Genomic DNA, 15517 nt, shown 5'->3' with positions numbered 1-15517 from the left:
TTAAGAATAATATAATGTTCAGGATTCTCTCAATATTGGTGATTTTATTGTAGAATACTGTAGTAAATTTGAATATCACGATATTCATGATAAAAATTAAACTGATACTGCTTTCACAAATGATTGTCACAGTTTTATGGCCAATGCCATCTGGCCGCTTCAATGGTTTCTAGCTTTTTTATCTTCCGCTTCAAATTGGGTCCGTTATGCTCTCTGAGGGTCGCACTTGTTATACTGCTTACTGATTCGGAAAATTGTCGTGAAAATTGTAGGAAGCTGTACTGCGGTACAAAATTTTTAGTGCCACTCGACGGTACCAGCAGGACTAAATTTTGTCGCTTGACCTAAAAAAAGCACTATTCATATTCAAAATGTCGTTCAACGTTTCTTCAAAAACTGGATTGGATTAAAGAATAAAGATAACGACATTTTGAAAATTAATAGTGATCTTTTAGGCAATGTCACAAAATTTAGTCTCGTTTGTACTCTTAAATAGCATGCATTAGGTATCCAAATGCATTATATATCTGTTATGTATCATAGAATGATGCATCATGTATTACTTGAAGAGTAGAGTAGCCTAATGCATGATGAAGAATTTACTCGTAACTATAAATGTTTGAATAATCACTTTTCAGTTTTTCATTAAGTATTCAGTTGATTATACAGTGAATAAATTTGCAATTTGCCCACAGTATTATTGTTAAAATGAAATAATTTCATGAGAGCCAAAGGGCAAAGATCTCTATGCGATATATTTTTCCAATCAATTTCTGAATTAAGTGATTTAAAACTAGAGTTTTTGTGCTGCTACTAGGAAAATTTTGAATGCTGAATATATATTAGAGTAGCATTATTTATTAGAGTAGCATTGTGTTATAATTGTGAAAGTTGTAAAATACTTAGTCCACAAAGATTATCAAAAGTGAAGAATTAATCTTAATTCTTCAACTATAATTGCATACTTGACCAAAGTTGTTAGAACGATTACATGGTTGTTTAGTCGAATCACTGAAACAGGTTTAAAATTGATAGGCGCTAAAAGAGCACGCACAACTTGGCGTGTGTGAGTGAATAAGCGCTTGAGGTTTGTGCATTTAATCATAAACAACGTTCTGGGTATGCTCAATTAAATTTCTTGTTTTTTCAATTCTAATGTCTCAACAGAAACTTGAGTATAGAACGAAATTACATTCTACACTCTCAGAATAGAATAATGGTGTTAGATTAAAAATAGACGGATTGTTTTCACCAATTCATCCCAATACGTGCAGATTTAGAAGGTCACAAATCATTTCGCTATCCAGGCTGTCGAATTTCACTCAGTTGTATGAAAAAAATACTTCTGAATATCTGAGTGCAAATTTGATTGAAGAAATGATCACGTCTCATTCATGATACATTATTTTCAGGAGCCTTAAATTAGAGAGAGTTAACCCTACTATTTGTTCCATTTATTCCTTATAAAATTACAAAAAAATTATGAACTATAATACAATAATAAACTATATTTATGAGAGTAGCATTTTGTTACTTTTGTGGCATTTTGTTGAAAGTACACTGTAATGATAGAAAAACCAGTTGCAAAATCATAAAACATTTGGAACTACTTCCTCAAAATACGCGTAGTAATGCTGCAGCGTGGTGTGCCTGCAATAGTGCCTGCTGCAACTTAAGACATAATAAATCTCTTGATAAACATGAAAAATTGATAAATATTGCATGAAAATAATTAAATTGTCAGATTCCCAAAATTGAAAACACTACTGTGTTCAAAAAATAATACTGTGATGTGTGATTCATTGTCTAAATTTATGTTCAACAATTATTGTATTCCTATTGCTTCCATTGTTTGATCAATTCAGAATTTAATAGTGATTTTTATAGTGAAACTATAAGTGAATCAGTGCTTGCTGTAATACGAAGTACTTGCTATTACTATAAGTGCCTCCAGTTTTGTTTGAATACTAATCATCAAGTAATCATGAATTTCAATTCTATGAAAAATTATTCATGTTTGAAAAAAATAACGAACTCAAAATAACTTTGATACGGTTATTTAAAAAAATATTTATCAGTTTGAATACTAGTTAACAAGTCTTCATTGACCAGTTTTATTGCTATTTCATAATTGTTTGTCCATTTTTCAATGTATAGATAAGATGCAATGTATATTAGCATGGAGAAAATATATTATATCCAAAGAAGGTATCTTCTTCTATGTTATTAATAATGTGTTTGACATATTATCACATAAATCTAAAACTTTTTTCATAATTTCAATCAATAATCATAAATAATGAGTTTAACATTAAGACACTTATTTCTAAAACATCCTCTTTTATAATTTGAATCGTGTTACACCAGCAATTTGTTCTCTTTGGTTGGTGTCGATGATGAGATGAGATAAGTTAGTAAGCTGGAACTTGACAGGGCACTCCTTACAAGAGTCAAGAGGTAGGTGTCTTGATGGGTGGGCGACGAAACCTGTTATGAAATTGATGCAGTTCTGATCATATCAGGCATCCAAGCAGAAAAACTGCGTGGACAGGTTGTCCAATGTAAATGGTCTTTCAACTTGTCTGACAAAAATATTCTTCATCAAAGATTTAGCTGAGTTTTAATAATGAAATTACTTTCATATTACTTATTCTACTTTACTTACTCTATGGTTTCGATTAACCAAATTTCATGAGTCAAAATAACTGAAGGTTAGGCACACTATCCGATGGCTATGAATCAGTTGATGATTTGAAATATTTTACGTTTGAAATGACAATCGAATAGTTATGAATAAATTGTAACAGGTTAAGATTACACTTTTTTATAACTTCTGAACAATCTCTTTTAAGTCTTTTAAGAAATTTCTGAAGATCACTTTCAAGTTGATGAAAAGGATACAGAAAACTAAGAATCTGCTCTTTTTGAACATTATAATCAGAGAGAACTACTATAATCTACGGCTGTATTCTGTGATTATAATACAATTAAGAAACCATTCACAAGATGCTCCTATGCTTATTATATGATACTGTACATTATATGAAATAGGTACTTTGGGCTATGAAGGAATTTATGATAGAAAGGGAAATAATAAACCTCTATTTTATAAGCTTTACATAGCCTAAACAAGAATTTCATAAGATATTCTGTGAACTATATATAACTTTCAAGTTGAACGACTAGAAAAACACGTCCATTATAATAAAGAATAGAGTAAGAAGTTTAAAGTAGCCTCAAGTTGAAACAGTTTTCATGATCTATGTGAAACGTAAAACTCATTTCATAAGATTGAAATTGAAAAATTCTTGTTCATACTATTTCCAAGTACAGTACTTTCATTGTAAATTATTCATAGTTTGAGAGATTGTTGAAATATGAGCCATGAATTTCTCCTCTGTAGTAATTATTCAAAATTGCTATTCTGTGTCATGATTTTCTTTCTGAGCTAGTTCATTAACCTGATTCAGCGTTAATTACAAAATAAAATGCTTTCTCCAATAAAAGATGAATTTCAAATTCCGTCCAGACAGTAGCTAATGGATTGGACACGGCTTGCCTGGAAAATTTTCAAGTAGAATTATAAAATTAACATTGGATTTCTTTTATTTAATGGCAGTTTTATTGATACATTTTAAATTACTTCTTTCCACATTTCTTGGGATATTGTATTTGATGAATTCAGCTTGAAAGGTGCTCAGAGAGACTGTATTTATTGACTAGCATTTTGTTTTCACAAGCACTAAACATTTTTCAGATGCATTCGCTTATGATACAGTACAGGAAGAATAGAGAACAATATTCTAAACGTAAATGACATTCGTTTTGCTCGTTTTAGAAACATTCTGCTCAAGTCGACCTTGGCTTTCATAAACTTTCTGACCGTATTTTTCTTTGCCAACTGTGTTTTGGTTTCGATCCAAATAGAAACGTTCTCAGTACTTGGTATCAGATGCAGATTTCTACATCTTTATTTATTCTACTTCTCGTTCTTCATTCACTTTATTCTATTCTACATAAGCTTTTATAATTCATCCTTGTTTAAAGGCTTCAAACTGATTGTTAGTGATATAGGCTACTATATATATACTCGTAAAGTTTACACCCATCTTAATTGATGTAAGATAGTGTTAGAAGTCAAATGTGTGAATATTATTTCATCTTACTTGAACTCTGTATCACTTGAAAATCGAAATCCTTTTTGTTCAGCAGCTCTTTGTCTCTCTGTCTTTGATCCCCCATAAAATACCATACTTCGTTTGCTATCAATTTCAGCTCTCAAATCTCATCTCTTCACGAATTTGTTACATAAACCACATTAACATCATGTGAATATCCTTGCCAAAAAATTGTAAGTTGCTAAAAAACATGCTAAAATAATTTTAGAAGTTGGCGGCACCGTCTCGTTTCCAATACTCAATTATGAAGTTTCAGAAGTTGAAGTGAATTGGAGATTTTTTATGTCTTACATAAAAGTAAACTAAGTAAAACTAAGTGACTAAGTAAACAGGGTAGATATGTGGTGTTATTCATAAATTTCATGCACTTTTTGGTGAAATATCACACAAACTGGTAGATATTCTTTTCAAAGTACAGGAAATATTTTAATCTTGTCGGCAATCTTCAGTCCTTTCGGTTATCCGGTGAATTACCTGCAATTTAGTTTACCGTTCTCCACTGTGCCATAACAATGACAAAATGGAAGTTAATGGCGTTACTTGGCTTGAGAAACAATTGAATTAGGCTCGGACGTCGTTGGTTGGTGGAGTGAGGATATTCAAATTATCGGCATTGTTCGGATGCAGACAATCATTGTCTTCAGTTCATGAAGTCTTGTTACTTGTTTTCCTCAGCTGGTGCTGCAATTACCTTGGGCCATGTGTGCAATTAGCATTACAAAATGCGAGAAAACAAAATATTTTTTAGATTTGCACTCCACGTGAGATGAAGATAAGGAGAAAGATATGGGGAAATTATGAGAATGAAAAGCTAGAAAAAGAGCTTCATATAGAGTTCTTGAGCTCCCATTTCTTACTTGAGGAAATTTTAGAAAATTGGGAGAAAGGAAAGCTAGAAAAAAGATCTAAAATAAGAACTATATACAGAGCAGGAGCTCTCAATTCTTACTTCACGAAATTAGAAGAAAATTGGGAAAAAGAAAAGCCAGGAAAAAACTCTAAAAAGAGAGCTGGAGCTCTCACTTCTGGAAAGTAAGAGATGTTGAGGAAGATGTACTGTATAAAGATAGCATATTCTAGGTGCTGTATTATACTGTGATTTCATTGATACCATCTAGTATTGTTATCACTTGAATCCAGAAAAATTCGGCAAAATAATATTGAAAATGAATGCGATTTAATGACGTAACGTTATACTTGAAGTAGAGTCTCGACTCTAGATTCGCGAAAGTTACTATTACTGGTAATTGGAATTACTATTACTGGTTTTGGAAGTAGACTTTTTCGTAAATCAAATACGTTAATTGATCAAATTTTAAAATGAATAAATGAATGAATGATTGACAAAGATCTCACTGATTGTGAGTTGTATTAAAAAATGATCGATTTTCAGTGAGTTCTCAAGTTTTTCGTTATTTTCAGTGAGTGAGTTACATTGTGAATTTCATTCAATGATTCACAATTGATTACGATAGATTCCATTCACTCTCTGTTAAATGTAATTTAACTAAACCTATGTTGTGCAGTTTCGATCAAGAAGTTTCAAAGTGTATTGAAAAATTGTCTCACTCTGTTTGCATAAGTCTTTCTCTATCGTCTCTACAAATGATAATTTCAATTTCAAACCCTGAAATTTATGTTTCGGGTCCAAGTGCCAGAATGGCTTGATTATTTTTAGACATACAATTAGTAGAATCCGTCTTTCTATTTGGTTCGCCTCGTTGTTCATTGTTTGTAGTGCTTTACCGTTAAATCTACTCTTCTATGTTTGGAAGCTGCTGTGTCCGCAATTCACTCTTCATTCTTTTCTCTCTTCATTCTTCTACCTCTTTTCTCTTTACACAGCGAGAGGAAAGATAGATTGAATGAAAGAAGTAGGTTCCCGTTAATTACGTACCTACTCTTAATTTATTGTCTCAGTTTCTGTCATTCAATAGCTGTTGTCCTTGTTTCTGACCTTGCCCTTGCTTCTTAGAATTGGAGCAAACTAGTACTGGCTCAAATAGGGGTTCAAAGTTGAATTAGAACTTGAATCTACTATCCCAAACCTTGAAAACCAAGCACTGAAAAATGTATTATGAATAAGAATAGAGTTTTTGTTCTATAATAGATAACCTAAATTATAATAGTAATTTAAATAGCCTATTCATGCTGAAGAAATGTGTGCATCATGAAAGTCATTCTGTGTTCCGTGCAATATTGGAAGAATTGTATTATAATTGTAGCTTGAACTGGAAACGACCATATCTCAAGATTATTCCAAAATAAACTGTAACAAGACTAAACCTCTTTTGGACTTCTCTAAATTTGGGAGAGGAATAGCACAAGGTTACCTTATTTTTTCTCTCCCTATAATTTTAATCATGTACTTATTGTAGGAATCAATAAAGTTTCCAGTAAATTGTATAGTCTCTGAGCCTTTATTCTCCGCATATATCAAACAGATATGTATGTGTTGTACGTCTGATCACCTGTAAACTGTGGAGTTGGAATTTGAATTTTATACTTCGAATACTTGCGGAGTCAGACAAAAAGCATCTTATTCAAAACGGAATTTTTCCATAAACCACAACTTCCGGCCAACTGCTGTAGCCAAGTAGTCTGGAGTGTCTCCTCTTCAGTTTGCTATCACTGCATCCCTATACCATCAGTAATTTAGATTTGAAAGGCAATACGATTCGTATTATTCATTCATTCATAATTATTACACAACTTCCAGAAAAGTACCACTGGCTCAAGCCCAGAACGGTTCCAATTCTAATTCATAGAACAGTCCAAATGTATCCATTAGTCCCAATTTGTCAACCACAGAACAAAGTAACCCGGAAAAGTCTAATCTATTTCTTTTGCCGTGAAAGAATTCCTATCTAGTTAGTGTCTTTGTATCAGGCATTGATTCCTGATTTGATTACTGTATTCAACTTTCCATCATTGTCCAGAGGAGTCTTCCTTGTTCCTTCTCCTTTCTTTTGCCATGAAATAATTTTTGTCTAGTGCCAAAATTTGTAGCATGCATTGATCCCTGATTTGATTACTGTATGAAACTTTCTACCATTGACCAGGAGTCATAGCCTAAGACTAAATTAGAGGTCTATCGTCCTTGCAAATCCAAGATTGGAGACGAGACACAATGATGCAGATCGCCTTACCACAAACAAGAAATCCCTGAAGAGAACAGCAGCTCATGTTCTGTAACCGCAAAAGGCGCGGTTTGCCGATTATTATAAGGTCGGCTTTTTATTTTTCGCTCTGCCATTGGTGAACTCGGCTTTCTCTCTGGTTTGCTATTCGGATAATATGAGACAGAATGCCAATGAACTTGACGAGTTGCCACTTTCTTTCTTCATATATAAATTCGTCTGATCTTTCTACCTACTATCTCACTCAGAAAAAACAACATCCCTTTTCTCTCACACACGTAATTGTTGGTTCAGCTAAGTGTTCCTCTTATATCACTTGATCGACTCGCCATTTTTGTTCAAGTTGGCTCTCGTCTACTGGAAAAGCAACAAGTTTTTGTCAGATTAATTTGCTACTCTATAAACGATAATTAGCACTCACCCTTAGTGCAATTCTCTTCGATTTGTCAGCATAGGTCGAACGGAAAGCATTTTTGTTACAGTATAATATACTGTATAACATATTATGTTACAAGTACAGTATACAGTGCAATTCTCTTTAATATGTCAGCATTGGTCGAATGGGAAGCATTGGTGTTATTCTCAACAAATACTGACAGTATGAAGTGAATCCGAATATAGACAGCTACCGATTGCCGGTTGTAGCGTAATTGCGGTGTGGAACATTGGACTGACTAGAAATAGTAACAACCACTGTGTACCAAAGCAATTAACGTTGTAAGTTACACTGCTTGTCGCAATTTAAAACTGTGAGAAGTGGGTTGTAATTGAATTCAAGAAAAACTTGCAAAACTATGAGTGCTGGTCTTTCCAATAAAAGTCCTGTGTCAATAAACAGTTACAATCATTTCTTGATTGGAGCTGATTACTGCTTATTGAAAATTTATTTATTTTAAAGCAAAAACGTAACATTCTACAATTTTTCCTCATTTTATGCAAGAAATTGGTGAGCGCATTTTTTGTACACGCTTCGCGGTTCTTATAAGTCTCTGCAGCAGAAATTGTTTGAGTATATTTTTATTAATAAAAACAATATTAATTTTTTCTTTCTTTTTGTGTAGTTGAGAAGTTGATATTGTGGTAATTATTCATATTAAATGAAAAAGACTGAGAAATTATCAAAAAAAAACACAGATTTATTGATACTTAGAAAGACCGGTTTCTGTTATTACACCATTGTCAATCTCTGATAATTTCTTAGTATTTCCCATTTAACTAACAATATAAAACAGGTACTACCTTTATTAAATTTTAAAACTTTGAAACATTTCAATGCGTAGTTTCGGCCTAGCCGTTGAAATGTTTTAACGTTTTAAAATGTTTTACATAAAAAGGGTAGTACATGTTTTATATTGTTTTTATTTATTTTAATAAAGTAGCCCATACAAGTGAAGTTAGTATATTTTTGGAGCATACACGCATAGATAAGTTATAATATCTTATATTTTTAATTATATTATATCTTATATTCTATCTCTGATACGAGATAAACAAAGTAATTTGAATCAGAAAGTACCTACTTATTGGTGTGAATTGATGTATTGTTTTTCACTGTATTGCTCCAATAAAGATACCTTAAACCCTTAAACCTACATTCAGTTTTTAAAAAGTGGAACATCTGAATGGTTTATTCAAATCCTCCCTAATATAATGATACTTATCAGATTTATTTTGAAGTTATTGAATAATAAAAATTTATCTGATTTTATCGCTCACTCCACCTAATGAGAATATTATGGTGTAACCGGAATCAGAGTTTATTGCCTGTAAAAAAAAACTAGTTTTGAACCTCTTCTACCAACTTGGAAGTGAGAAATGACAAGATTAAACACATCTTGCTCTACGGTGAGGTGTTGTCATTTAATGACCAAGTTTAAATGTTGGAGATATTTTACTAAATGTACATAAAACTTTCATAGCAGGTTCGTTTATATGGAGAAGTATAAAGTAGTTATCATTACATTGGGGAATCAAGTTGGATTAGACATGCGTATGAGAAAAGTTGTAACGGAGTGTTGAATTCAAATTAGTAGAAAGTTGCTGCCGGTTATGCAGAATGTAGGCATAAATAAATATATTTAGAAATACGGATTCCAAGGAGGGAAATATTTATTCGATAACCGGTAGGAGAAAAAGTCTTTCATCATTGGACCCTGGGATGCAACTTATAAGATTTGTGAGAGTAAAATTAATGTTATATCGTTGAATTTTAAAAAGTTTTTCCTTCATCATTGAATACTCCTATTATGTCAATGTTCTATTGTAGGCCTATTATTATTTAAATCTGTAACTATCATAATCCTTCCAATCTTGTGTGTCTCACGACAAACACTAAGATACCCAGTATTCCTAATCGGTGTTGCTGGGTAAAATTCAATGGAATGAGAAACGAGATTTGAGTGGTTCTAGGCTGAACTCCCAAATCATTTACCAATAATCACGTAATATTGTAATTCTATCCTAATAAGCTTAAAACTGTGACGTCTCTGCAAAGGAATAAAGACAGACGGTAAATGTGGGTCATGTTACTTGATACTGATCCACACAAGGAAGCACGTTTGGCCTTCATATTTCTATTGTTAAGTTTAGCATTAGCATGTTGCCATGTTTGAATAATGAAAGTACCAACTTCTCGATTCCTAGAATTGATAAAAAAGATTAGGATTAGATAATTTTTCCCTACATAATCAAAAACTATTCCATGTATAGATTATAACATTTGCAATAACTTTATCAAAATGAATTACTGTGGTATGCAATACGCATCAATACTACAATAATATTGATGTTTGAACAAGCCACTTCCATAATCTGGAAAATATTTTAAAGTCTCTTTTCAATAATGAGGGTGTAGGTAGGTGGTTAACTGTTTTTCAATAATGTTCACACCCAGGCACCAAATGTAACTACATTTCTGTAGTTATCGAGACAACAGTCGACTTCAGAAAACCCTTTGTTTGATTATCTTATATCTTAGTAGTTTAATTTATGAATAATAACGACACATGTAGGTTGTCATCATCGAGTAGGTTGTAATAGCCTCAATTTGTTCGTGTTCGTTTAAACCATTATTCAAAACACTACGTCTGACCTAGCTTGAATATCATTTAAAAAAATTGTTACAAACAATTTTCACTGCAAATTTACATAGATCAATAATGTAGGTAGACATATCATTTAATTCAATTAAAACGCAAAGGACCTTCAGCTGGACTTGAAAATGTCTGGTTGAACTGATTAATTTCATCTTCATCATAATTCATTCAATCGTATTGTCTTGAATTATTTGATCCTCATATCAGACTACATCAGTCGAACTGCACCTCGTAATTATCATAACAATTTATAAATAAACTTTACCAATCGTATTACTTTCTTGTCTTCATACATCATCGACCTTACGAAATGAAATGTCACTAATGAAAATGTTTATCAATATATTAGTTTATTTCAGTTTCTTACGCTATTGCTTTTTCCCCACATTTCATTCTCAACATTCGCTCATATTACCATATTACTGAAATAACTGAACTAATCTATTCGTTTTCCTTGTTTGATTGCAGTGTTGATAGAACGGTGGGAAGCACTAAAGAGCAAGACGGAAGACCTGCAGCGTATGTGCTCCCTTCAAATCGAGATGGCTTCTTACAAAGACAGTTTGTCCGAAATGAACAATCGTCTCAATCAGCTAGAGAAGGACATTGATGATCAGGATGAATTGCAGCAACGCATCAAACTTGTCAAGGTCAGTTTTATTGATGCATTTCACCAAACTCAGTGATTTTTCACATTTTTAATACCCTGCTAATTTATTATACAATTAGCTTGAGCAATTAGTATGTTAGCTATGTTATGATAACTTACTACAAAGAGTAGAGGAATGGTATGTATTTACATTTAATTGCACTTGAACTAATTTCATAATTTCATTCGCCTTTTCACAAGACACCTAAAAACACGGCAAACAACGAGAACTAATTGAATTTAACACACATACAATCAAATTCATCTGATCACCAATCATCATCATCATCATTCTCTGTGCAACTAAAGCTGCGTTTACACCAAAGTTATTAACAAAATGTTAATAACTTAATCCTCATAGATTCTATTAGATTGAACATAACTTATCATACACATGATGAACATATGTGTTTGTCAAATTACTTTCAATCTAATATAATCTATAAGGAATACGTTATTAACATTTTGTTTATAACTAATGTAAACTCAGCTTTACAGTCCTTTTTCTTTACTTCTGTAATGTGTAGCTCTGTGTGATTCTAGTGATGGAATCAACAGGCCTATTCCTTAAATAAATTGGATTTATTCTAAATTCAACAAGTGGTGCACTAGTGCATTGAGTATCAGAATCAATTGACGCCATCTCACTCACCATCTGTTCGCTCTCTCTAAATTCGTGTCACTTGCCATTTGTGGGTTCACTCTGCGCTGCATCCATTGAGAAATCAAACTAGGTCGCCATTCAAAACAAATAGCATTTGCAACTTGCGTAATCGAAATATGCTGCTGTATTTGAAGGTCATAAACATTGAGTACTATTATCAAATCAGTACGTTAGTGAACGGTTGACTACTCTACCTGCACTTCAAGCTAATAGTAAATGGTTTGCTTCTGAACTTATATTATTGTATAAAAAACATTATTAATTACTTCAAGGTAACCCGTGGTTGCTCAGCAAGGGTCTAATTAAAAACTTGACAACCTGAAAACTTGACCTACTAGAATCTTGAAGAATTTAAAATATGTCAATCTATAACCATCCTCGCTGAATTAAGAATCTATTATGCAAAATTTCAAGTTAATCAGTCCAGTAGGTTTAGACGAGATGATACGTCATTCGTGAATTTCCTATCCCACACGTTTATAAGCCAGTCCATTCTTTATAATTTAATAAATATACCGTTAAAAAATGTGTTATCAACAGTTTTCAATTCAAGTTCTCAAACTCAAAACTTACCATATCACAAATCATTATTAGTCCTTGTGTAATGAATCATCTACTTATTAATGAGGAATCGATATTATTGTAGAATTTTTAAGGTTGAGTAGCAACTATTTTACAATAATGGTTCAGCAATTGTGCTCTAAGCAGTTTAAATTTCTGAAAACTTTATTATAATACCTCAACTATGTTTCTATTTATTCATAAATCTGGGATTCATTGTTCTGTAACTAGAGTGAACTCTACATTATTTTGATTTTCAATCATATTTATATAATAATCTTATTCAATAATAATGTATAAAGAAAACAACACAAATATAGAATAAAATAATTATAAACTTACATAATATGCAGCTTCAATAGAAATATCAGGGCACCGAGCTTCGCTCGTTATTTTTATTTTTTGATAAGCAGAACACAATTCTCTAAAATAATCGTGTTTATATTTCACAGCTGGCTATATGTCATCTTATGAATTTCGGGGATGCGATATTTTGATTTTTCACATACTCACTCGCTCACTCACCTTTTTACTATCTACAGACGACGAAAGTCTCAGCTGTTTCAGCCAAGGATGAATTATCCTTTCAATGTCGTTCAGCGAGTTTTCCCAAGGATGAGACCTAGTGCAAGTGAATGTTTATATCATAAAACTACTATGTTCCAAATTTCGTAAAAATCGTTAGAGCCGTTTTCGAGATCCGTTGAACGTAAATAACCAGATATAAAAATACAGAAATTGCTCGCTTAATATAATAAGATATAGATTCTACTAGATATAGTTGAGCCGCATTTTTCATTATTGAAGACTGGAGTAGTGTGTGTAGTCGTTGACTGTTTGAATTATGTTATATGATCAATTTGGAATATCCACAAATTTATATCAATTCCAATATTTTCATCAATCTTGCTTCGACGTCGTCTGTTGTTACATCTGTTTCATTTATTGATTGCCTTATTAGAAAAGTATTTTCTGGTATGGTAACTGCGATAGATACCCTAGGTCTATCAAAGTTGTTCATTGACTGGCTGGCTATCTATTTTCTCATGAAAGCTTTCCGTTGCATTCAGGCCAGCAATTGCTTTTCACATGTCATGCTCAGTTGAACAGTTAATAGCCGCGTTATTGTTATTATACTCATTGAGCTTGAGTGGATTGTAATCAGAAAGTGCATCCACCTTATTTCGTTAGAAAGTGGACAACTACACCACTTGGCTTGCCTTATGGACAGTTATAAATTAGCCTACTACTCATTTAGAGGACTTGATATACCATAAATGATTTTCCTCATTTAGTATTTAATTTGAAAAGTAAAATCTGTTGTACCCGATGCTCCTAGTAGTCTTATGGATGCTTGAAAATGGACAAATCCTAGAATATCCGTTGATGACATTTTTGAAATTGGTTATTGAAGGTTAACAAATAATTATTTTCGGTAGAATTCATACTACTCCTTGTGCCACTATTCTTTTCACTTACAGTACTCATGCTAGTAATCAAATCACTTCATCAATATCACTCAATCCCAAGTTTTCAAGTACCGTAATAGTATCACAATTACGAATTGTTGCAAAATGATAATGATTAGAAATTGTTTCAAAATTATAATGATACAAATTGTTATAAAATGATACAAATTTTATAAAATTATAATGATACATATTTTATAAAATTATAATGATACAAATTGTTATAAAATGATAATGATACAAATATTGTTATAAAATGATACAAATTATTGAAAAATAATAGTTGTTTTGAACTCCTTACTGTGTCATTCCGGTTTGGATGCTATCAATGATGACTGCTCATGATGAAAACTTATTTGTTTACTATTGCATTTATTATTAATGATTCACATAGAAATTTATTCCAAATTGATTACTTTTTAATTCACTTCTTAGAAAGTAAGTTAGATTAGTAAGATTCGTTTTGAATAGTTTTTGAACTTGTTCTCTCCACTTTGTATAAATGTTATCTAAGGTAGTCCAAGAATAATAAATCTTTTTGAATTATAGTAGGGTGTTGCTGGATTGAGTAGCGAAATATCTCTCATAGGGTTCAATGATTGGTCTGTTGAATTTAAACTAAATAAACAGGGGACTGGGGAATAGTGAGAAATACAGGAGAGGATAGAAATTCAGTGGGAGGAATGGCTTTTATTTGTTTATTTATTTGAGATACATATGAAAACACAAGGATAACATCCCATAATTGCTCTCTTAACACATAATACAAGTAAAACAATCGAAAATGCAATATTTAATACAAATATTGAAAGAAATAGAAAGTTTTTACGAAAAGTCTTTCTGAAAAATATACATTACAGAAAATTTAATACTTTATTTACTTAATACTTTTGTAGGCTATTTGTCTTCAGTAGGAGTGTTGTGTTTTCAGTGGGAGGGAAAAGTAATAGTTGAAATAATTTGTTTCTTTTTAATCAGTCACACTCCTGTACTCTTCTTTTGGTAGACCATAATCTATAATAATATAATAAAAGACAGAAGTGACTTATACACTTACGTGATAAGAAATTCACTAATGACGCATCATCACGTCTGAACTGCTGGACTGATTAACTTGGAATTTGGTTTGTCGATTCTTAAATTAACGAGTATTTTTATAGGTCTATTTTCAATTCGTCAAGATTTCAGTGCGTCAAGTTTTTAATTAGAGCACGGGTTACCTGCTAGTAAATAATATATTCGTGAGGTTTGCTAAGTTCACTAAATTCTCAATATGTAAGTTACCTCGATATTCACGTTATAATTTCTTAATAACCTTTTCCGAAAAAGAAAGTAGTTGTAGAAACAAACTTCGATTTAAGAAGAAAATACACATTAATATTTATTGTACTGAGTAGTATTACTCCTTATGTTCGGCCAAAATGAAAAATAATAATGCAGAAGCAGTTATACTAGCATGCGTGTTTAGGCTACAGTAATAAACAGTTAAAAAGTATTGATGTTATTATCTGAATCTTAGCAAAAATTAATGAATAGTATTGTCGTAATTATCTGAACCTCAGCAAAACGTAATGAAGAATGCAATAGAAACAGGGCAGAGTGCATACTGCACCCACCGTTGCACTTGACAGCTTGATCAAACCGGATCATGTAATCTGAACGCATCAAGCTAATTGGTCGACCGTTTTAGACATAAGAAGAGAGAGTTGCACTGTTGCACCAAGTTGATGAAAGTTGGAAAAAGTGACTAGAATAATTCAA

At 32.1% G+C, this 15517-nt stretch overlaps 1 protein-coding gene across 7 annotated transcripts in view; it reads left to right on the top strand.

Moving 5' to 3' along the window:
• Window positions 1-15517, top strand: part of LOC111043821 — a 519687-nt gene that overhangs the window by 485728 nt on the left and 18442 nt on the right. For all 7 annotated transcript variants that reach the window (XM_039432910.1, XM_039432914.1, XM_039432915.1 and 4 more), the window contains one exon: window positions 10882-11063. In XM_039432910.1, the coding sequence (XP_039288844.1) occupies window positions 10882-11063 (182 nt within the window). The remainder of the gene's footprint in view (window positions 1-10881; window positions 11064-15517) is intronic.

The sequence above is a fragment of the Nilaparvata lugens genome, chromosome 7 (genome assembly GCF_014356525.2).
Source record: "Nilaparvata lugens isolate BPH chromosome 7, ASM1435652v1, whole genome shotgun sequence".
In the NCBI taxonomy this organism is placed as follows: Eukaryota; Metazoa; Arthropoda; class Insecta; order Hemiptera; family Delphacidae; genus Nilaparvata; species Nilaparvata lugens.
This window is presented reverse-complemented; position numbering and strand designations above follow the sequence as displayed.